This window comes from Thunnus albacares, chromosome 24, assembly GCF_914725855.1.
Source record: "Thunnus albacares chromosome 24, fThuAlb1.1, whole genome shotgun sequence".
In the NCBI taxonomy this organism is placed as follows: domain Eukaryota; kingdom Metazoa; phylum Chordata; class Actinopteri; order Scombriformes; family Scombridae; genus Thunnus; species Thunnus albacares.
In genome coordinates, this window is record NC_058129.1 from 3694904 (window position 1) to 3720416 (window position 25513).

A 25513-nucleotide genomic window follows, 5' to 3' on the forward strand; every position below is an offset into this window, starting at 1 on the left:
CGTGTTGCTGTAGTATTACAGGGAAGAAACAGGTTGAAAATCTGCCCACTCAGGTCAGCGCCCTCTGAGCCTGCTGGCAGAATTTCAAACAAGCATGCCTCGAAATATTGAGTCACTTGAAGGCAAAGCCTATATGTGTCTGTGGTCAGCCTCTCCTCATTAGCATTCAGGTGAGACTGTGCTGAGAAGAGGAATAAAAAATGTCCGCTTCTCTGGATGCAGTGTCAATGCCAGGGGGGGGAGAGAGGTGAAATATATTTGCTCAGTTCAAAAGCACTGATTGCTTTGGAGGCAAATCAATATTCTGCCTGTTTGTGCTATTTGTGGACGTGTTACATGAGGACTTAGTTTTCCGGAGCTCACAGCGTACAGTGGAGCTTGACGGGGCTGATGTGGCATGGGATGGCTGTTCTGTTTCCCCTGCAGTCTCAATGCAGTGTGGTTGGTTCCTTGTCATTGTAACTCATTGCTGCTTCTCCTGTCCCTCCGCCTACGCAGCAAGCAAATGCGTTGTCATGGTTTCACCAGGATGTGTATGGGTATGTGAGGTGTTAGTATGGTGAGAATCACAGAGACTCCACAGTATGTTACAACACAACATAGCTAGAAAAAACTATCCTATTGTACCCCATTCTACCAGGTTACCAGGTTCCCAAGGTCAGGCATGAGAGCATGTTTAATTTACAGCAGGAAGGACTGTATCTGAATGCATCATTGTTGATGCCATATCTCTCAGTTGCTATTGAGTTGGGACACTTGAATTTACTACATGCTGAGGAATTTCTCAACACAAAGACACAGAGCATCTGTCTGTAATGTGCCCACATGCCTTGCTTTTGTCCTGTTGACTGATTTCTTGATGTTCTTTGACTTGCAGGAGCAAAGTCCCCAAGAAAATAAAGATGTGGTGAGTACATTTCTATCTCTCTTCATTTGGCCTGCATAATATTGATTTGCTCACAAGGATGAAGTCATAAAATCAAAAATAAAAGCAGTACCCTAAAATAAGTAAGACATATAAGGGTGAGGCAAGGATAATAAAAGGGAGGTCACAAGAAATATAGACTTAAAGCAAGTCTGTAAAGACGTAGTTAAGTTTACTTACTCAAGTACTGTGATAATGTACAATTATGAGGTACTTTAATTGAGGGTTTCCATTTTCTGCTACTTAATACTTCTACTACATATCAGGGGAAAATTGTACTTTTTAGTGAACTACATTTATGTCACAGAATAGTTATTTGATATTGTGCAGATTTGCATAATATTTTTCCGAGAAAACATGCTCAGCTTATAAAATACATTGTATTGTTAAAGTGGCTATAATCAATTTTTTTTAAAATTTTTCATCACATGACAACTTGTGTGTGAAATGGGTTGATCATAGTGACAAACCCACAGAGAATTATCACCTGACTGTGCAGTACCCCTCAGCCCGGTGGAGCATTTTAGCATCTTTCAGCTCATTGTTTTGGTTTGTTTCCCGAAACTTTACTGTTAAAATTCACTCTCACTGCTCTCATCAGCTGAAAGCTTGTTTGTCTGCTACCTGCCCAGCACTAACAGCAGACAGACAAAGTTAGGTATTTAAAAGCAGGACTCACTTGTAACAGTGTATTTTCACATCGTTCTACTGGTACTTTAAAGTAAATAATCTCTTTATCACTGATGACGTGATAAAAACTAAAAAAAAGTAAAGATAAGGCGGATTTTAGGCAGGCTTTTCTATTTTTCTGATGGGTCAGGTGACAAATGTCATGATCATATTTTGTTGCTATCCATGTTTTCCATAATCTATAATCTACAGTAATATTACACAGCTGTATTTGGTTTTTAACTTTAATTACCTAGCTTGTTTAGCAGATGTTGTGTATTTTTAGATCACAATGGTCACACATGTCACTATGCATCTGGCAGCCACCCAAGGCTGAGAGCGCGCTGAGTAAATAAATAATAACAGCTAATGGGAATTAAGTGGAATCCAGGCTCTCAACAAGTGAAATGGCTTTGAAGAGCTTGCAGGGTATGAGTGTAAGCAGACAATTGAGCCAGCTGTAGAGAAGAGTTTTGATGCATGCATGTCATCCATTCTGACAAAGTATTCTCTTATGCAACTGCAGGCTGTGAGCCAGATGGAGAACAAGACTGAGCACAAAGTGTTTGTCAGTGGCCAGCTAAGCTAACCGCCTGCTGGCTGTAGCTACATAGTTAGCATACAGTCATAAGAGTGGTATCAAACCTCTCGTCTAACTCTCAGCAAGAGAGCGAATAAGTATATTTTACCTAAACTATTCCCTTAATCTTGAATTCGATCTTGAGAACTCTGGTTTGACATCTCAGACTTATCAGTTTTGACTCTTCATGTTTCAGTCTGTACATCTTTGGATATGGACATTCCTTCAACTCTAAAACTATTTGTAATGTTTAACTTTAATATTTGATCTGAACTAAGAAACATTTAGGGGACTGACCCGTTGGAGCCTGTGTATGTAATACTGTACTGCACTCATTGATTAGTCAATATTTTATGTATTCACTAAGCCATAATCTACAGTGAGGTGTCATGATACAAGAGGCAAGGTCCTTTAGGTTACATTACTTAGTAAGTTTAATCATCACTTATGTTACTTGTGAGTTAACTGGTAAAGCATAAAGCATCAGTGACACAGCCAAGGTGACCCTGTGGTTGAATATAGTATGAGCAGTGATTTAACTGTTGACTGTAACTTTGTTTGAATTGTCCATGTAGATGATTTTAATGAACACCTGAATAATTTCCTGTGGACATGGTATAATTTGTTTTATATGGAAGATTCTAGTGCAGCTTTCGATCTCTTTGTCAGACTTCAACCCCTATGAACCACATGTGGTCCTGGATTTGTCTTGGACTTGGTTAATGTGGTCCTAATTGCGACCCTGACATAACAGCAGGCTTTCTGCCAGTGCTGTCCAGTTAGGGTTGGTTGATTGGTCGGGTTGGAGAAGATCAGTGAGAACAGACGGAGGAAGTCTGCTGGAGTTGCCTGGGCTTGTTCTTTTGAGCGTGGTGTTCTTGGATCAGTGTGAAATCTCTGTTCGACTTGATGATCCAACTGTGCAAAACTGGCAGGCAGGCAGGAAGCCACCCCACAGCAGCTAGGAGCCTACACCGGCTGTGCTCCTTTCCATGTTTAATTATAGCTAAGGTAGTGGAGAGGAGGTTGAAGAGGGCATTGAGGAAGGTAGAGGAGAGGGTACAGAGCTGGATGGAGAACTTGAGAGACAGATGGTAGGATGAGAAGAGAGAGGCAAATAGAAAATTACTTTTTTTAAAATTGTTATTGTTGTTTGACTTGGCTGTCTAATCTGTGAATATGAAAGTGTCATCTTTGCTGATGAGAACTTTAAGTAATATCAGATGACATGAACCACAAAGACACAGCATTATTGTAATTTGACAGCCCTCTCAGGCAGTGCAGCAGAAATAGTAGCTTGTTCCTCCAGATCTATTTCTAGTACACCATGTCTCGATCACAGTTTCGCTGACAATGCACTACAGCCAGAGAGCAGCTCCGTTCCCTCAGGTAGGTTGTGCTGACACTGGCATGCGCACACACATATATACATACATGCAGACACATGCACTCCACGATGCATATACTGTATACAGCAGAACTGCAACGCCAACCCTACACGAGATGTGTGGTGACCATGGCACATGGTAGCTGTGAGGTGTACTGGAGCTGTGTGAAGCCACTCATACACAATGGTGTTATTTGACTCTCTCTGACCTAAGGCTTCTCTTAGGTAACAGAGCTACAGGGCTCGGAGGCTCAGCAGAGCAGAGCTGTGCACGGCACAGCATCGGTGATGTCAGAGCGCTAATCTCTCTAGGGGGATTGGCGGATGGACGCTTGTCAGAAACATTTGATGCTACCCTGGATGAAAGCCGTTGGAGGCAGAGGGAGAGACAGAGGCAGAGGCAGAGTCGGAGCTGAGCTGAGCTCCCTAGTTTTGTTTTTATGTTGTCTACATGGTGCTTACGGAGTGAGGTTGCTGCTATATTCCAGCATGGGAAGAGTGGCTGAGGAGAGCAGCTGAGGAGAGCGGCTGAGGAGAGGAGAGGGTTTGACCAAGAACCCCACAGACACGATCTTATTCTGCCATTCTCTCTGACTCTCCTACACAATCCCAAACACACACTTTGAGTGCACAGTGGGGCTCAGGCCCTGAGCCTTAGCCTCTCATCTTACCATTGCTGCAAGCACAAGGGGAGTTAGCGGGCATCCTGCCCCATCCTTGTAGGAGGAACACCATGCTCTCAGTGGACCACAGTAAAGGATTTATTTATCAGGTATGTACTCTGATCTTGTACTCCAAAGTATTCAAGCTGTAGGAGGGTGAGCGTGTTATTGACTTTGTTGTAATTTAAATAGGAAATAGTTAGCCACTGCTGAGTTTGCTTGATTTTTTGTTTTTTTATTTCTGCTTGAGTTTCAGACGGATTTGGATGCACTATTATTGTGGCATTGAAGCTAAAGAGTAGCTACAGTGGATGAACAGATTGAGGTGGAATAAGCTTGCATGTGATCTTGTTGTTTTACTATCTACATAAGGTTAATGCATGTATAGTTAATAGGCTACGGGCGGCTTGCCTCCTGTGCTGCAGAGAGGGCAGGTTGTGCTGATGTGCATGCGAAAGGTCCCGAGGAGGTTGGCTGACAGATGGGATTGTCATTCTGGGGCGAGAGAGGAGCTTATACCCCCTGTAATGACCCTGGTGATCTTTGGAGGAGAAACGAGTTAACAAAAGATTAGATTTTGTTTGAGTTTGAACATTTCGTCAGGTATATTATATTCCTATATTCCTTTTGCTCTTTTTAGGTCATGCAGAAAGTTCTTCCACCAGCATTTTTGTTTTGGAAAAATGAACCAGTGGCTCCTCTGAATCAGGTGTTAATGTACTATGTCAGACAAGGTTAAAGAGAAGTGATGATGTAGAGATACTCCCCGTGTACTTAGCATATTCTTCCCTGTGATGCTGCCGATGCTGATCCGGCTGCCATCGCCACGGTAACCATGGCCATCTGTAGGGATGAAAACCATGACAACAGAAGCTGTCAGCCAATCACAGGGCTTGAACAGTGGCTGATAATCCATCTCTCCTCTTAGCTAGCTACAAGCTATAGAATCACTCTGGTTCTTAGCACATGTAGAAAGTCCATTAAAGCAGATTGAAAGTAAAGAGATTTACATTAGGAGTCAGTCTTGTGGGTTTTGCACGAAACACCGCCTGCTCGGATATTTTTCTGGGCTTACTGTAGAGAATGAATGGAACTGTGCAAATCGAATGCAATTTTTAGAGTACACCTCCTGGCCTAGATCTCAAGGTATAGTAATGTAAACATACATCATCCCTGCTGTGGTGAGAGCCTCAGGAGAGATCCCTGAAGAACACAGAAATGAGGTCACATATCTGCTTCCCACAGAGCTATCTGATAATGTACACGGATTCCTGGAAAGGAGCTTGAGAGAATCAATAGATCTGTGATTTATACTGGCCCAGAAAATAGAATATAAGCTCTTAGACAAATCTTGTGTTGACACTTGAAGACATCCTCTGTGTTGTTTTAGAACGAGTACCTCCTGAAAAATAACATCACCGGATAGTTAATATGCCCTGCTAATGTTGCATGTGCTGACGTTATTTTCCTTCCATTACGTCTTGTGTTTTCATTCCTGTGTGCTGGGAGAAGTCTAGCTGCATCAAAATGAGAAGACTTTTTTTGGCTTTCATTTTTGTTTTGCAGAATAATCCTCATCATGAATGCAATGACACAGTAGTATCTGAAACACTGAAAGCCAAAGCATTTATTTGAAAGCAGTTTTCATCCTTACATCAGTTTGCTAGGCACTTGTAAAATAAATGTTGCGGTGTCTGAGGGCTTAATGCAAAGCCGCAATATTTCTTTTTTGTCTTTGTAGAACACAGTTATGTTTTTTTCCTCTGTAGTTTACTGGCATCCATAATTGGAATAGTTAAAATGGTGAAAATAAGGCTTCAAAGGAGCTGAATTTCAGTATTCATATAAGTTATCTCACCTGCCAGCTGTACTCCCCCATAAATTGAATTAGAGGGAATAGTTTGTCATATTCCTCTGCCTAATCTGTGACTTGCTGTAATTTCAAAGGAATGTTGTGGAGGGTAAAGTCATTTAAATTCATTTGAGTTATGTGTTTGTTGGTGAAATAAAGATACATTTATAAGGTCATAGAAGTCTCAATTATGGCATTTACTTTGATGTTACAAGAAATTTCATGTTTAAAGGTGCATTCTAGTGATCTAGTATTGCACCTCCATAAGCTTGGGGGACTCACAAGACACAGATTTGAAAAAGACTGGCTGGCTTTTACTCTCTAGTATGGGTCAAGCCAAAAAAAAAAAACAGCCTAAGGTGAGATAACTAATTTGTTTAGACTTTAGACTTTGAAAAGCTTCCTTCAAAGCCACAGGAGACATTATAAAACTGTTCTCACAGGCTCATAATGAGTAAACTGAACTTCATGTGGAGTGTTCCTTTGAATTAAAATGTCATACATGGTCTTTAAATATACCCTCCATCAATTCCTGCATTCATACCAACAACATTAGTCAACAAAGTCAGTCTCCCACTCATTTTCACCACAGTAGCTCCGAGCTGTACACTGGTATGACAAGTTGAATTAAAGTCTTGTGTTTGCTCTCTGGTTTACAGCTGTGGCAGGGCGGTCTACATGTGAACCGACGCTGACTGGGCTGTCACTTTCTGAGAATTTCAGCTCAGTGTCGTTCACCTTTAACTTCACTATCACACAGAGGTCGGAATGGTGAGGAAACGGGAGCGCGGTGTAGAGGAGATTTAGATGTGGTGAAATCAGTCTTGTTTGAATGGTGTTTTTGGAGCAGGATGTTCAGAAAGCATCCTCTGAGTTCAAGCAGAGACATTTCAGGTCACCTTCACTGTTGGCTGTGTTTATTTTTGGACTGTATCAGTTGAAAATACACCAACAGCAAAGACGCACAAACACAAGCTGTTGTGTACAAGTGTACAAGTTTTTTTTCATCCTTTGCCCCGTGTCAGGGCAAAAATTAACAACAATGAATATTAATATTCAGTAGCCCGACTTACAGTTGTTCAGAAGTGTAGGAGGACAGATTTTACCTTATGGATATTTTTTTCAGTTCTTTCTTTCCCAGGATAGATAGTTCTTCTTTCTGCTTACCAGTGGTCACCAGATGTCTTTACAAAAGCTGGGGCATTGGCTGCCTGGTGTTCCCGAGGACACAGTGGCTTTGTTGGCCCTTTTGGGTCAATCACTCGATCCTCCGCAGGCAGTTTAACAATGTCTGGCATAAAACTCATTAGGAAGAGTGGTCATGACATGGACCGCACGTGTAGCAGCCTGAGGTGTAGAATCAGGTGTTGAGAGGTGGCAGATGAATTGGTTTAGAAATGGCTCCAGTGTTTCCTGTGTGTAGAATATATCTGGGTGTGTCTAAAAAAATACATTTGAAAGTGCAGGTTGATTACAGTCTGGCAGAATGGTTCTTTCGTGTGCAATATGTTAGGGTTCGCTTGGTGGTCGACCACCTGTGTGAAGGACTGTAACTCGAGATCCTGTTTCTCAGAGAGGAACACTGGTGGTAATCCTGTGAGGGATTTTGCCACTCCAGCCATTGTAGAGATCTTTTTGTCATGTTGCTGTCTTGTTTTTTTTATGGCTGCCATGGAATAAATGTACCCCCCAATTTAAAGACTGAAATAAGAAATTGCTATTCAGGCTATGGAACTGGCCATACAGTGTATGCTGGAGAGTCACGTTTGCCTATTCAATAGCAGGTTTTCACTGATGCTTCCTGAAACTGCTGGTTTCATTTTTTGTTGTGCACACACCAACAGAACATTTCTGTGTGCCTGATTAAAAATCAATACAGTAAATTAAAAGTAAGTTTAAAGGTCCTGAAAATGTCATTTCTCAATCAGCTTCTTACCATAAGTGATAGGATCCTACATGAACACACTGTTTTCTGCCAAAATTAAAACAGTTTTGGTTGTTTCACATGAGGGATTTCAGTATTTCTGTTTTTCTCTTTGCTTCTCTCACTGGTTTAAGTGGGCCGGACTCAGAGGAAAAAGGTGATGTCACGTACCTCTGTGCACCAATCAGGATTTAGCAACATTTGAATCAGACTCTTAAGACCATTTTAGACTTGTGTTGTCACTGTCTCAATAAACTCTCAATAAATTATTCTTAAATATGTTTTTTTCACATTAAATGTTGCTTTTTTAGTTATGAATAATGAATAATAGCGACATACTTAAGATTTGAAGCCAAGTTTTCAGGGGCTTTAAGTGAATTTAACGCAACATGCTGCTATTTGGTGAGTTGAAAGAGCCTCTTATTTGTGTGATAATACATGTAATAATAATACAAAGAACACATATGAATTTTACCCATGTGTTTCTGAAGATAGAATCCTTACACAAGTCAAATAAAACCAAAAGCTGCCTACTGTTAAGCAGTTCTTTAGCAAGAATATCTATGCTAGCTCAGGATATTGATTTGGGAGCTCTACAGCATACATCTACAGAATGTGCGTTGAATCCAAATCAGATGGAGCCCAATGTCAAGGCTTTCTCACGAAGGTCATGATGCTCTACTTCCTGCGTCACGAACTCGCTTGCACCGTGCACACCTACATGAACACACACATGCATGCTTAACACTGTATGACATTAGAACATCCTCTGATCCTCGGTTTGTGTCCAGGCCTGAAGCCTTTTTGCCCTCTTCCCCTGTGTGTTGCTCATTCATCCACACTGCTCCTCCCCATCACATCACTGCCTGCAGAGGAACTGTGTGAACTGTGTGCATTAGTGTGCCTATATATGATGTGTATCCCCGTGTATATAGTAGATGTGCAGCCTGCATTATATGAATCCATTTGCTGTACATACTGTATTAGTATTTGTGTAGAACTATGTAGATAATACAGAAACAAATCAAACTGTAAAGACGCATACATTATATATGTTCATGTTATGTTCGAGTGTGTCTATTCATCATGCTGGGTCACACGTCCACCCCTCCTCCACCTCTCCCATCCTGACTCCCCTGGAGTCTTGGTCACGTGCTCTCTGCTCCCGTTCCCCCCTGAAGCCTTCATCACAGACCAGCGGACCAACTGAGAAACGGCTGATTTAATTCTCTCCATCACGCAGGGCCCTCCATCACTGATCCAGAAACAAGGTTTTATCCTGCTGTAAAGGCTGGCAGATTAATCTCAACCCAGATTGGTGAGCAGAGATGGGACTCTCTGGGCTGGTCTGGGGTCAGTAACATGAGGTAGAGAAACCAGTGTCTATAAATAGAAACAGAGACCTGCAGGCAGGAGATTCTGGCTCATCTGTCATACTGAGAAGGATAAAGCTTTGTTTGGGACAAAATAGAGAGGGGCATAGGGCATTGAGCTTAAATATATTATTATTTCAAATAAATTGTTGTCACTAGGGAAGGAGTAAAAGATTTTTAAACGGGTGAATTGTCAGTGTTGTGGATGTGCATACTCCTTACACCTTACCACTTTCTTAGTATGTTGATAATATACTGATCCTGTGGATTTGGCAAATGAGTAAGTCACAAACTTTCCATATTAACGTATCAGTTAATCAGATAATTAAGAATAATTAAGAATATAGCATAGCAGAAAAATGTATCCTCTACCTATTCTGACTTCTCATCAGTAAATAGATAGATTGGGATGGAGCTGACACCAGCATGTTGCAGATAAGTAAGACTTCAAACTGGAAACATCAAAAGCGAGACATCAGCGACACGTAAGCAGTCCATTCAATCCACACCATCTCTGACCTCTGTTCGGCCGTCACTGTCATCAGAAGCAGCTGTCTGTCTGTCAGCAGCAGCTCTTGAAGAAAGGAGTGAAAGAACAGCGGCCGGCTAAACTGTCTTCACCAGGATGATTGACAGCAGACATTTTTGGACAAAAATGGTTTTCAAGTAGGCTCCATGAGGAGTATACAGGAAGAATACAGCATTGTTTATTTATTGATTCATTGATTATGATTTTAAATGCCTGTAGTTTGAAGTCTCTGCCCCATTTGAATAGTGTTTCTCTTCCATTATAATTGTGTTTACAGTGGCGACCCCCTCAATTGTTGGGGTTAATGCTTAGGGTTAGGGTAGAGTTAGGGTTTTGGTTTGATGTGGTTCAGGTTAATGTAAAACTGGGGACCAAAAATAGAAATACCATTAATGAGTTCACTACATGTAAACAGCAGGAGATATGGAGAGAACTCTTTATTAAGCATGCCAGAGGAAAACAAAAATAGACTAGACTAGTTCTGTGATGACATGCGTCACACATGCATATCTTAGAGTCAGTGTGGATTGTTATATTTGATAAAAATGGAAGCTTATCTGCTCTGTGAGACAAGTCTGAGTGACGGATGTCAAATGCTTCAAATTGCCCTTCAGGTTAGGAAAAGTGTCATTTCATGTGAAACAAACACAGCTTGTCATTTGATCAGATAACTTTCAGTGTTGAAAAGATGTTGTCTTCCATTTTTGTATTACAGTTTTTTTGCAAGATGAAGGCAACAAACTTAAATGGGTTTTTGGTCAGTCCACCACTTCAGTCCACACTGAAATTTCTCAACAAATATTGGATGGATTGGCATTGACATCTTGTACAGACTTCATGGTCCCAAGAGGATGAATCCTACTTTTCTTCTGATGCCACCATGAGGTTTACATTTTTGGTTTTGAGTGAAATCTCTCTATTGGATGGATTGTCATGAAATTTGGTACAGACATTCATGTCTCCTTCAGGATGAATTGTAGTCACTTTGGTGATTCATGATTGGTGAACTCTTTTCCTAGCACAATCATCAAGTTAAACATTTAATTTGTCCAATATTTTGGTTTATGACCAAATACCTGCAAAACTGATGGCATCCCATCAGCCTCAGCTGTACTTTATGACTTGTACTAGTGCACTCTTGTCTTGTTAATAGATCGATATACAGGTATATATAGTATATACAGTTTTCCATTATCGACATGGCTGCGCTATGGCTCTTCCTCTGTGAGGGAAAATCAGAAAAATACCTGTCATATATAGTTCTGCAGTAGCCACTGCAGTGCTAATGCAGGGGAGATGCGGGGTAGAAACAGTACTTGTTAGACATGTTGCAGACAGATGAGTTAACACACTGTTTGTCCGATTTAGTGAACTGCAACAGTGGTTTTAAAATCCTCATCCTGTTGCCATCAGGTGGTACTCTGGTGGGGATTTGAATTGCGCACTACACGTATATTTAGATGTGTGCAGTTCTCATGGGTCGGGGACAGGGACACACAGTGTGTTGCTGAGATTGAGGGAGTTTCCCTGGGGATCTGCAGGGCCAACCAGCTGTGCCAGCCCCGAGTCAACCCCCTGCTCCTCTCCCAGGCTTGTCATGAAGAGTCACATCTTTGCTGCTGTCACTACCATGAGGGCAAAAAAAGATGCATTGGTTAATGGGCTAGTGTGTCATTTTTTATTTATTTATTTTTTGGCCACCATGGAATTGGGATATTACCTCTCTGTCTTGAGTGGTGATTAAATCTGTGATTACTCGCAGTAGATAGCATGCAGTGGTCAGTGTAAGTCTATGGAGAGTTGGAGCAGAGTGAATTGGTATGCAGAGGCATGGACAATGACAAAATTAACGCATTGCGAAGACGTCAAAGTCTTTCAGATTACCATTAACCATCTGCCCGGGGAAATCTAGGGAAGTCTAAAATCTGCCCACAGGGACATGATAATGAATCCTCATCTGGGCTTCCGTGTGTATAAGTGTGTGTGTGTGTGTGTGCTTGCATGTCTATGTGAGCATGACTACTTGCTCTCATAATGTCCCTATATACTGTAAGCCCACCATGTCAGCTCTCAGCATCTGTCCACCAAACTCTGTTGATGCTTTGGTTTCTTTCTCACATGGTTGTCCATGTGTGTGGGCGTGTGTGTCTGCGTGTGTAAGAATGTCGTACCACCATTGCTTAATCCGGCAGGAGACCGATGGCCAGCATCAGCCACCTTTAGCTTGTCACAATATATCACATGTCTCTGTGTGGCGTTTACACACACACACACACCAAAAGTACTATGTGAAATGATGTTATTCGTTGTGGGTAGTTCTTGCAGCAGTGTGGGTTTTTGGAAACAGGACATTTACAGATCTGTTGGTGATTTTTTTTTTTTTAGAGTTATTTGTTGAAGCAAAGACATTGAGAAGCATATTTTTGACTTAAAGGTTGCTGCCAACTGGCTGAGAAAAGAACACTTATTTTGGGCTCACTGCACTACATAACTTCATCTGTTTTTCAATCACATGAAGTGCAGTAAAGGCCATCCTAATCAGATTACACAGACAAGTTGTGCAACATGGACAAAAATAATGGGGTTTGAATAACCTGCATCTAACTGACTGATCGCTACTTAAAGGATAGGTTCACACATTTTCAATTCTGTCTTAAAACAACAGTCAGGTGCCCAAATGAACACTGCTCTCTGTAATCATTCGTCCTGTTCATATTTAAAAGTTTATCTGAAGATAATATGAGGCTTGAGCAGTGTGACTTAGTCAGCGGACAGTGTTTCCCTGTTCAGCTGCAGTGGAAGGATCGGAACAAAAGGAGGGAATTTGGTGCTAAATTTGGTACTACTCAGAATTGGGTGTACAGGGACAGCTTGGGAAAGCATAAATGACGAAAAAAAATTGAATGGGCGGAAATAGCAGAAATTCACCCATAGAGGAATAAAGATAGAGCATAAGGGAGCATTTTCTAAATCTTCATTTGTAGGAAAGAAAAGCAAAAAAGCAACAAAAAAAAAAACAGACAATGGAAAAGTTAAAAAAAATCATTTAACGGGAAATTAGAGACAGAAGCAAGTAATAAAGAGGAAGGATTCATAATAGCTTAGAGTTGCTTTATAACTTTCTGTTTCATTTCATTTTATAGGCCTAGGAATGAAGGCCTATAATTTAAATGTTTGTGTCTGTCACTTCTTTTTAACTGTTTATTCTTCTGTGGAAGTTGCATCCTCACAAAACCAATTTGCAGTTATACATTTTTTTCCCTATAACCATAATAATATTCAGCATATATGAATGTCTGCAATCACCAGGGATTACTCCTAATACTACAGTCAGTCAGTCAGTCAGTCAGGGATTAAATAGCAAGGAAACCTTCAAAGATTGTTCTTCACACGCCCTCCAGCATGATCCCATTAGCTCTTATTTGTACAATTATGTTTGGGGTTAGAAAATATCTGTTTGATCATTTTCTATTGATAATTGCATCTTATTATAAGTACACATACGTATATGTGGGTTGTGCTGACTAGGACATGCCACCAGTATTAAGATGACACTGTAGCTTGGCTGGGACAGATACTATATCTCTCTGAAGCTTACTTAGGAGTGATATCCAAGTCTGGATCTCATCCACAGTCATCCCTGAAAGCATCTCTTGTCTAATTGGAAAATAACAGCAGGGAAACACTGTGTATCATAGATCGATCACTTATGACATATAATATGATATACCTGTAACTTTTCCAGCTGCACCACTGCATTGTTGTGCAGGTGAAGAATGAATAAAGAGAAAATAAGAAAGACAATAAAGAACCTTCTAGAAAAAAACAACATGCAAATCAGGATGAATGGGTAAAATTAAAAAAAAAAGAAAATATAAAACATTGTTATGAAAAACATCACAATACCTCCTAAATAATACACAAATAATATAAAACAATGGTTCATTCACACATTTTGTCAGTGTTTTATTACCTTTATAACATTTATAGACTTGATTTGAAGCCACAAGCACACTCAGAGGGCAGGACAGGAACGTTTTTGTTTTTTTTTTAGACTTTTAGACTTTCAGTTGGCAGGAGGCAGTCAGAACTAGTGACAGAGTGATTGGCAGGGAGGCGAGACATGTTCAACAGCACTTAAGAGATTCCTAAATTCCAACAACGAGGCAAATCAGACAGTCTGAAAATAACTGCAGCTCCAACCTTAATGACCTAATTCAGGACAGGTACACTGTCCCGCAGCACAACTCACTGAGGACGTCTAGAGGGCAACAAACACATGATCCAAATGATAAACACTAGTCTCACAACAAACACACACACATGACTGGAGAGACACAGAGTCCGAGGCAGAAGAGGAAGGAGAAGACTATGAAGGAGGCGTCACCATGACAACTTTTTGTTTGTGTTTGTGGCCTGGAGGTTCTGGTGTGCAGCTCCCTGGGTGGAAACCATACCAAGGCTTAACCACTGTCCACTGGCTTTAATTATTGTGCTTCAGGATACTACTAAATATACTGTACATGTTGATTGGAGAGTTGTTGCTCTACTCATGGAGTTGATATAGCTTGATGGCGTTTGTTAAAAATGATCAGAAGTGTTAAAATAACTCTGACTGGTGAACTTTTTAATTTTCCAGGGTCTGTCCCAGGATCAGATGATTTAATTTTCCTTCCTGGTGAAAAACAATTGGTAACACCACCAGTAACAAGTCAGTGTTTTCATAAAATATTCAGAGGCAGCATTCAAAGACCCGTCCCTATTTCATTTTTTCAAGGTCAGTGCTATTTATAGCAGGAAATAACCACAAAAGCACTATGATGCATCAATTAGCACCACTCCCTGTTCTCTCCGCTCTACGCGTCCAGCTTCTGCAGTTGCTCCAGTTCCCGAGAAAATTTGCCTTGCCGGAGGTGGCGAAGCATTTACATGATGTAAGGCTTACGCACAATGAAGCATTTCTGTTAAAACCATGACTCAAAAATGCTGTAATCTGGCACTCAGCAGATGAGTGTGGCTTTTACAAATTGCGATTGGCTGCCTTTTGTTGCCATGGTGACAGTCGGTGGAAGTTAGCCTTATAATGCTGAGTTTCCCTGTGTGTGTGTATGTATGTATGTGTTTCAGGACACATCTTCCCACTAGCTGGGGGGGCAATGTGATCTTACGTAACAACTTGTTGCATTTACATGAAATGTGTATTTTGGTTCAGCGTGGACAGCAACGCTCGTTTGCCTGGAGACCTGTCTGGTCAGACATCAGCATTGGGGAATATGAATGTATTTACATCAATTAATCAACATTGATTAATTTATATTAATATATGTCAAATAGCTCTACACTGTATGTAAAGGAGATATTATGTAAAGTACATTGTTGCAGTTTCAAGCTGTCAGTTTTACTTTAAAACCATCATCATTGCATCAATGAGGCTGATGATGTCACAGGATTAAACTGCTTGTAAAACAACTTGAATACGTAACAGTGCTGATGAACAAATGCTATGGTGATGGTGACTAATTTCAGTGTTTTTGTATATTGTCCATAGAAAAAAGTCTTTTTCATGAGTTGCTGGTGTAACTTTGTTACTTCACTTGAGTATGTCCATTATATGCTACTTCATACTTCTACTCCACCACATTATAGAGGGACATATTACTCCACTGCATGTATTTGACAGGTAGGGTTTCTAAATACTTTGCAGATTATGATTTTACAGTCACAACTGGTGATGTGGTCATAAAATATGATCCATTGTAACTGAACCACTCAACAGTCAGGATCACATTCATCCATTAAGAGGTTCTGGGGCAAAAGGGAGCCTTTGGGCCCCTAATTAGACCCCCCCACCCTTTCTAAGATGGATTCCCCAGGTTTGTTTGGTAATAATTTGGTTATAGTTAGCATTAAAACGCTATTAATTAAGAGTATGCAGCATGTAATCATCAACTGAAATATTCAAGGTAATTTACACAGTGCCTCAGAGTTAGACAAAAATGCAGGCATCACTTTAAGAGAGCTATAATCAGTATTTTTATATTAACAATACATTTGACTTCTTGTATGTGAAAGTGAATCACCCAGACTCTGCAGTCCCCTTCAGTTCCTTGGAGAGGTTTAGCTTCTTTCAACTCATTTATTTTTGGTTTTACTGTTTTAATTCACTCTCACAGCTCTCATCAGCGATACAATCAGTTTTACTTTGATAAAGATCTTAATACTTCTTCCACTACTGCGTTACAGTGTTCACTTAAACATTCACTTAATTTTGCCTGTAATCAGCATTATAGCCAGGAGATTTGAAGTGATACAGAACAGAGCTTAAGTTGAAGGATCATTAGTGGATATGAAATATGAAATCTTCTTACAGTCCCATATTTTTATGAACTTGACCTCCGTGGTTAAATACTTCCTAATCTTTCTCCAGTTTTTCCAGTAAACAGTAGAGTCATATTTTAGGACATATTTTGTCCTGGTGCTGCTGAAATAATATTTTTTGGGATTCCATTGTATGCTTTAAAGTTATTTAAGTTCTTGATGTAAGGGATCAGGAATACAAAGTTGGCTTGAGACCCAAGACTTCTTATCGAAGAGATATTATCTCTATGGTATGAAACTGGTGAAAGGAATATATTGTCTTGTGTGGATAATTTTTTGGAAAATGGAATATCTTATGATCATAACTGACTTTGAGGTGTAGGTAATGAATAGTCATTACTGGCACATAAATCCCAGATGAACTTGAGACGTGGATGAAAAGCATTTATAGTTCAAAATATTGGGAAAGTCTGATGGTCTAGTCTGAACGATGGTAATGTCAACAAAACGGGAATCAAATTTTATTTTTTTCTTTCAAGAGATGTAATTATAATTCCAATGCAGTCATGGTTATATTTGCAAACTGACTAATAACATTGTCTGTGTGTCTCTTACAGAGAACTGATGAGGAAGCAGTGGTGGACCGCGGGGGCACGCGCTCCATGCTTAACACCAACTTTGAGAAAGAAGAACTAGAAGGTAACACCCATAAATGATTCACCTTACATTATATTGTCTGTTCTACATCAGTATTACATAAAAAATGAAAGTGTGATGGCAGCTGCAGTCATTTCCAACAGAGAATTAAGGTAAAAATACACACCAAAATATATAAATACCATTTCTAACAACAGCTGTTGTGGGTATCTTTGTCCCTATTTTGTGCTTTACTCTTTGTAATCAGGCGTATTTGATGGGATGTCACAATATATTTCCAGCTGAGCAGTAGCAGAGTCTGATAAGAGAAAACTTGTCTAACATAGCAGAATTACTGACAGCAGAGCTTTCTGAGAGCAGATAACCTGTCTGTCCAGCACTCAAAATCATTACAAATGCATATTAGGTTTTGATGTGAGTCCTGCAGCATCAAAGAGCAAGAGCTTTATTCTCTGCACATGTGTTCGCTTCAGCATTTCATCCATCGTAAAGGAGACGGATGCCAATTTCTCCACCAACAAGTATCCTGAATAGACAAGGAGTCTGTTCCAAGATGTGCGCTCACTGTGTAAAACCAGGATCCCCCTCAAATCTGGAACATAAGCTGATGTAAAAAGATCTGTTCCAGGGTTTACTTAGCCTGGTTATGAGATTAATCAGTAAACTTGCTTCTTGGATCAGGCCCCAGGATGAAAATCGTCCACGAGACATGTTTTTATCACAGGGACAAAGCAGTAACTGCTCTTTTTTCTTAACTGGAGAGACGCTCACTTTCTCGCACATAGCGTTGCTGCTACTATTACCCCGCCTACATGTATGACACAGCTGAATGGAAGATCAAGCACATTCTGGAGGTGTTCTTGAAAGGCATTTTGAGACACATAGATAATGAGAAACATAAGCAGAAGTAGGCAAAGGCAGGTTGAGGGTGATGAGTGAAAAAAATAATTGATTAATATAACAAATTGATTGAGCATATAACATTCCTTTTTTTTTTTTTTTACCAACCACACAAACAGAAAGAAAAAAGACAGAACAGTCCAGAGAACAACATACAAATCAGAATCGAGAGGCAAAATGAAAAAAAACAACTCTCAATAATATGGGGGAGAAAACATCTTACATAATACACAAATAATATAAAAAATTGGTTCATAATTGAAGCAGAATTTGTTCCTTTGTCAATATCTGCTGTATTTTTGTTGCCAGGCAACGTTCACCGGGGCAGCTGGCAAATATGTCACTCTTTGATTCTGACACTCTGCCGGTGAGATGGTGCTTTCATCTCAAGGACTCTCGTCCTCGCATGATGGTTGCGGTAATGACTAGCTCTCTGTCTGGCGCTGTGGAAACGCTGTCACGGCGTCAGCACCGCGCAGGAGAAGGAAATCCTCTGAAGCTATCGCGCCCCACACTGTTCCGCCCCTTTCAGCACCTACACGCACCTGCTCAGTCTCTCACATACGCTCTCACATTTCTGATGAAAGGAGAAGGTCAGCGTGACATGATCCGCTTTCACTGCGATTCCACTGAGATTTCAAGTCACAGTGAATGTATTACACTAACAAGAATTGTCTGATTGTCTCTATCTATCTATCTGATTCTAGGTAAATAGTTCTGTTTTACAGAACAAGTTTGACTAAATCACGCACACACTGCCCTGCTACCTGAAATACTCAATAGAGCTCCAAATGTGGATTAATCCACCCCTGAAAATAGTCCCCAACAAATTTACTTCTGTTTGAGTAACATGCTAAAAACTACAATGCCCAGCTGTTTTCTAAAATTACTGAGCCTAATTAAAAAGGAAACTATTCACTGGATTTATTAGCTGTTATATGTATGTCTTTAATAGGGACCAAGGCAATCTCAGAACCCATCAGCTATCGGTCTGATGACGATTTAGCCTTTGGGGGCAAAGGCCAATATTCAGGAGTTCCGGTGTAGCCAGCAGATATCCGGATATCCAGATAATGGATAAAGTATGTCATGGCCAAGACTTCCTCTTCCGTGCCCCAGTCGTTTTATACAGTCCGATTAGCAACTTGAGATGACGTCTACGACTGGATTGTTTCACAAGTAGCAAGTTTACACTCAGTTAACAGTTTAAAACCAATCAAACATCAACACTTTTTGTAGGTGTTTTAGGTCTAGACGACATTTCGGCCAATGCGTTTCACTTCTTTCTCTCCCTGCACGGACTGTTAACCTGCATGCAACCAAAGCATGTTCCTGTGGAAATCACCGGAATGGAAACGGAAACAAGAACACTTTCGATACCAAAATCTTGTCCCTTGCCGACAGATTCTGCTTTCATATGCAGATATCTGTTCATAGAGATTAGGACCAATGAGGTTGGTACTGAGTGCTGCAGGGAAGATGAGAAGTATTGAGCCGAGCTTTGATTGTTGGTTTTGGTCTTTTTTATAGGATTTGTTGACATTGACAAAAATATATTTTATATATATAGACTATTGTCAGCCTCATCCTTAAAATCATCATTTGTATCATCAATAATCTGTGCAGTCATGAAAAAAAAAGCACAATTTAATAGCCTTCTGACTAGAGTGTGTTTTTTTCATAACTGCATTGCTCAGAGTAGTTTTTACCACAGCCAGTTTCCAGAGATCAAACTATTGTATGGTCTTTGAATAGAAAATTGGGTACCATGGACTAAATTTGTCTTTACAGCCCCAAAAAGTAGTAGACGTCATAGCCCAGTAACACAAGTAGACTTTCAGCTTTGGAACAGCAATTGTACTGCTACGTCAGAGCTGCACAGCCAGAGCTAGTTGTGTGTAGAGACTTCACAACACCCAGCCAATCAGAACTGACTATTCTCAGTGGCCATGTAAAGCAGCACATACATGAATACACACACAAAGATTTAAGGTTATGGAACACCAAAAACGTCACACAGCGCTGCGTGAATTCCAGCCTTGTCTGACTTAGAGCTACTGAGATGTGGCAATGGAGGAAAAAGGGAAGAGGCATTCAGTGACATCAGCAGTGGCTCAGGCCTGGAGGAGGTGAGCTATTTTTGTGAAGTCCTCCACTCATGAGTCTTGATTCATGAACCTTAAAGCCCTACTGCTCTGTCCTTATGTTTTTCTCGGCTACCGTATTGTTGCTGTGCACTGGAATGTGCCTTTTATTGTAGAATTTGCTGCATGTACAAAGTCAGTCTCTCTACTCTCCTCTGCTCCTCAAATATACAATTTATTTGATGCTAATAGTAATTTGCTCTGGATGAATGCGTCTACAGCACTACACACTTTGATAGAGTAAGATATACTCCCAAACTGCAAATACATTTTGACATATAGTTAGTTTACCCATTACGTTCTCGGAGACTTCGCTTAGCTTCTATTCTGGATTCCTATTGGTGGAGGATATTGAGTGAGTCAGCCTTCTTAAATGCTGTGAAGTCAATGTACTCTTATTCATGTTATGTCTGTACATTGGTTTAATCTTATTAGTGTGCTATGATGTGATCATTCATGTCTTCAAGCAAGTGAAAACAATTTAAGGCATTCACTTGGGATATTTTCCTCTCAGACTAAATGCAGCTAAGAAAATATAATGATATTTCTGACTGTAACTCTTGTAATAATAAACAGGATAAGCTCATTTGTTTCTTATCCTGAACAGGTGGCTTGACTTCAGCCAGAATTTAACTTAATGGGCAAAAGGTTTTCCAGAATAGATTAGATTACAGTTTAAGAAAAGCCTGTGGGAATGTTTTTGTTATTATGTAGATATAGTATAACTTGGTAAAATGTGACTGAACTAGAGAAAGAGAGCAGGAAGTATTATGAACAGTGATCCCTACATTGCGCTATGTTCACTGTAAAAAGAAATACAGATGAAAGTTATTTTCCGTACATAGACCCCACTTTGTAGCTCCTGAGCATTAAACTGCCCAGGGTATAGATCCGTTTGGTGTCACATTATGCTGGACACCGTGGCGCCTCATATGGTGCAGGAGGCAGATAAAGAGAACAGGGTGTCCAATAGTCTTGTCTGTGTCCGGCCACTGAGCCGACGGCCAGCGGGAAGGAAGCAGTGGCCGGGCAGCTCGACCGCAATAAAAGAGGAGAAAGTCAGCTCGGATTATCTTCATGCTGACCCTGTGGATACACGCTCGTGTGTGCATGTACGTGCACAGATACAGACACACACATCTAAGGCCCTCCTGTCCACATTGTACAATTTCTCATTATTTTTTCTGCACTGATTTAAAGTGAAAATGACTAATGACTAATTATAAGAGTCAGCCAATTTCAAAACCAATTTCTACATCCTCAAATAGGACAATACGTTTTTATTCAAGCGCAGTCACACGAGGGCCTGGAGATATATTTCTCTGCACTCCAAACCTAAGGACATGCAGTGTTTCAGTGTCCTTTCCACAGGGGTACTGCAAGGATCGGTGCTTGCCCTTATTTCCTCAATATACTCCAACTCCCTTGGAGTTGGTCCAACTATCCACTCACATGGTGTCTTTTACCTCTTTCACCATCGCTATGTTTACGATACCCAGTACAACCTCACTGTCTCTACACAGCTCTCAGCCTGCCTCACTGATATCTAAACATGAATGATGTGACACCTTTTGACAGCTTTTACTCCTACTCACAAACTTGGGAATAAAAGTTATATATCAAATTTCTTCAGACATAAAAATGCTCTCCCTGTGGTGTTTTCTTGTAAACAGACAAAAGTTTATGTTCACATTCAGAGTTATTCACCAAAACTGTGTGTATCCTTGAGTTCTAACAAACATGTCAAATATATTCCCTCCCTCATAAAACTTTCGCAAAGTAGATTTTTTCTGAAAAGTTTGTATCACGTATTGTTTACCTCTATATTTACACGCGTTCAGTTTTCTTCTTCTCTTTCTTCCCTTTGTTGGCACATCGCTGCATTTCTTGGCACGATGCCGCTACCTGTTGATCAGTCAAATAGCGTGAAAGCATTGGCAGGAATCTGCATCACCTCACCTACATGCATGAGACAAACAAAACAGGATCCACTTATTAGAAAAACTGCTCTACTAGAGGTCAGACACTCCACAGAGTAGCTTTTAAGAGAGCTTCAGACATCCTTGATGACTGCAGTACAGAAACAGAGGCAAGCAGATCTCTGTTATTCATTATTTGTCATGATGATAATAATTTCTTCTAATAAGAATAATTTCTTAGCTGAATCAGTATAATTAAACATATGGGCCCGGCACATCATGATTAATGACAAACTAACATCACTGATCATGTTGCATCTGTCACTTTCATCAGAATGATCAGGGCCCATATTTATCAAAGTTTGGACTAACAGCTATTTATCACATTTCTTTTGACGTAAAAATACCCATAAAACTAGTCTTTTGGGTCCTTGATAGCTGCAGTACAGACACTGAGATGAGTACATGTCTTATGGAATGATTATACAATCTAGCATTGGTCATGATGAGCAATATGTAATTGATGCAATATGTATAATTCAGAATACAGTCATTTTGGCCAACTATTTTCAGCTGCTACTTACTTGTGTGCACTTACCTCCAGTTGCACATTTGATTGTATGTTTCTCCGCTTTCTTTTTATTTTGTATTCATCATAGGCACAAGCAACAACTATACAGCTGGGACTGGTTTTGTTGGCAATCACCTTCCATGTGTATTCATTTTCCTTTATTAAATATTACATATTTTCTCTGATGTACCTCATCTACCAGCAGCGCAATTTCCTTCCTGCTCCAATTTATTTTCTCTTTGTTTTCATTTCAGCTCATTCCTGATTCCAATTTATAAATGTATATATCAAAAATATATTAAATGTTTTTGTATTTCATGTGTTAATTGCTGCTGGAGTTAATAAAGATTTCACACAAATAAATTGAACTTAAAATCAAAATCATATATGCTTTTGAAGAATAAATGTCTCTGAGAAAGCCTGAGGATTTTTTTTAAGGAGTGAACAATAGGATGGGGCTATAGGTCAAAACCATATGTCTGATTGGCTCTTCCTCTCTGAGCACTGATATGTTTACTACTCCTACACTTTCTTGCAAGTAGAAGTAAGTCACTTGATGAATGTGTGTTATTCTTCTCTTTCAGTGAAGATTCTCAGAACATTCTTAAATGTAATTCTTGGTCTTGCCAATAATATAATATAATATAATATAATATAATATAATATAATATAATATAATATAATATAATATAATATAATATAATATAATATAATATAATATAATATAATATAATATAATATAATCATATTCAAGTTCAAAAAATTATACTACATCAAATAAAACATGAGATTCATTAAATTGTGAAAAGTGGGAGAGATCAAGTTCCTTTAGTTCAGACAGAGGGAACTGAAGTTGTTTCCTCCATGTTGTCTCCAGGTCACCGCACTCTCTACATCGGGGTTCATGTTCCCCTGGGAAGGAGGTCACACCGACGTCACCGTCACCACGGACACAGACACAGGAAGAGGTCCAAGGAGAGGGACTCTTCGGCTGACGATGGAAGAGAATCCCCCTCACACAGTAAATGTCCAAGAAAGACTGAAACTAAATTAAGTTTTACATGGTTGATTGACTTTAAAATATTTGAAAATGTACATTTTTACAGAAAAAAGATGTGTCTTTTGAATCTACTGCAATGCCTCATTGCCTGCTGCTAATTTTCTTTCCTTTCCTCCTCCTTTCTCTATCTCCACCTCACCCTCCACCTCTCCCATTTGCTGCAGCAGACACACCAGCTCAGAGGGTGCAGTTTCTGTTGGGGACAGAGGATGGCGACGAGGAACACATCCCCCACGCCCTGTTCACTGAGCTGGACGAAATCTGCCTCAGGGAGGGTGAGGACGCAGAGTGGAAAGAGACAGCCAGGTACACCGCTGCATTCAGCTACATGGGCTGGGTCTGGCCAGCTGCTGCGTTTTTTCCTCTGTTGCACCTGAGACTTTGATCCTGTTAGTGTGTGACTACAAGCTGTTATCATGATGTTATTGTATGGTGCCATACCCCTCAGGGTGTTCACACTTTAATTCATACCACACTGTACATTATCTAACTTTATCACAACCTACAGCACTTGAGAAACTCAAATTATACAAATAACTTCTGGCCTTAGTTATCTACACAATTTCAAACAACCACCACAATGCTCTGTCTTCATTTTCACAGTTTTCCATGGAAAATATGGATTCACTGAGTTCTTTTTTTTTCATATGCAGGTGGCTTAAGTTTGAGGAGGATGTTGAGGATGGTGGTGAGCGGTGGAGTAAACCCTACGTAGCCACTCTTTCTCTACACAGTCTTTTCGAGCTTCGCAGCTGCATCATGAATGGCACCGTGATGCTTGACATGAGGGCCAACTCGCTGGAGGAGATCGCAGGTAGACACCAGAGGCTGAAAAGTCTTGTGTAACTCATTGGTTAAAACCAAAATATGACACATCCGAACTAACTAAAATGACATGCGGACGGAGTTCCTCAAGGCTCCAGTCTTGGCCCCCTTCTGATCAACATCTACATGCTCCCAGCTTATGCTCACATTATTGAAAACAATAAAATATAATAATATAGATATGTGGATGGCACACAGGTTGCATCAGACAAATCAATGTGCCAAAATTTCCTCCAGTTAAACAGAGAATTGTTTTTGGAGTCAAAGGAGAGCAAGTGCTAATGTTAAAGACCGCATAATATCCACGTTAAGATAATTACAAGGTCTGCATACTGTCACCTTAAGTATATGTTAAATTAAATGATTCCGCAAGACTTTAAAAATTGACCTCACTAAGAAAGTGGATCTTTCTCAGATCCCTGTGCTGACTTCCTGTGTGTTGAAGTATTGGCTTTGAAATACTACTGTTAGTTTACATAGCACTTAATGGTTCAGGGCCAAAATCCATTTCTGAGCTATGTTCTGAACCATCCAGGCCACTCAGGCAGTCTGGGACCTCTCAGTTCATCTGGGACAGGTTTAGTTACTGTCCCCAGGGCCAAACTAAACATGGAGCATTCAGTTTTTATGCATTTCATATCTGGAGCAAACTCCCAGAAAACTGGATGTCTGCCCCCACTCTCAGTTTTTTCAAATTTCAAAACTTAAGGTTTAAAACTTTTTTTGCCACTTTTATTAAATTAAATTTGGGGCTACTCATTCATATGAAGTGCACTGCACTGTCATTGTTCTGTTTAATTGGTTTTATTCAAAATTGTATGTGTTTTTTTTATATCGCCATGTGATTCTTATATATCTTGTCTTAATGCCTTTTTACACCTTATGTAAAGCACTTTGGTTGCTTTGTTGTTAAAAGATGCTATACAAATAAACATGCTGTGCCTTTCCTGTTACCATTAACAAACATTCATTCTTAAAATTACTATTTCAAAGCTTTGTAACAGGCCACAGGACCAACATCATAACATGTTAACAAAAATTCACCCAGAAATACTAACCAAAAATAATTTAAAATGCTTTACATGTACAAGCTCATTTGACCTGTTTCAGGAAGGAATTAGGGAACTGTGTTTTAGTTTTTGAGAGCAGCCATTATTACGTGATTCTGTGGAAAACTGTGCAGCTAGAGAGATCTGGTAAACTTAACCTGGTTTGCTG

The 25513-nt window shown here is 40.0% G+C and overlaps 1 protein-coding gene across 6 annotated transcripts in view; it reads left to right on the forward strand.

The window, feature by feature from the left end:
* The window catches only part of LOC122976228 (sodium-driven chloride bicarbonate exchanger-like), a 47866-nt gene that overhangs the window by 3788 nt on the left and 18565 nt on the right, over positions 1 to 25513 (forward strand). For 4 of the 6 annotated variants that reach the window (XM_044344574.1, XM_044344578.1, XM_044344573.1 and 1 more), the window contains 5 exons: positions 878 to 907; positions 16837 to 16918; positions 23288 to 23431; positions 23635 to 23776; positions 24124 to 24284. In XM_044344574.1, the coding sequence (XP_044200509.1) occupies positions 878 to 907; positions 16837 to 16918; positions 23288 to 23431; positions 23635 to 23776; positions 24124 to 24284 (559 nt within the window). Of the gene's footprint in view, positions 1 to 877; positions 908 to 3940; positions 4334 to 16836; positions 16919 to 23287; positions 23432 to 23634; positions 23777 to 24123; positions 24285 to 25513 lie in introns of those variants that run through there. The other 2 variants (XM_044344575.1, XM_044344576.1) reach the window with 2 other exon arrangements.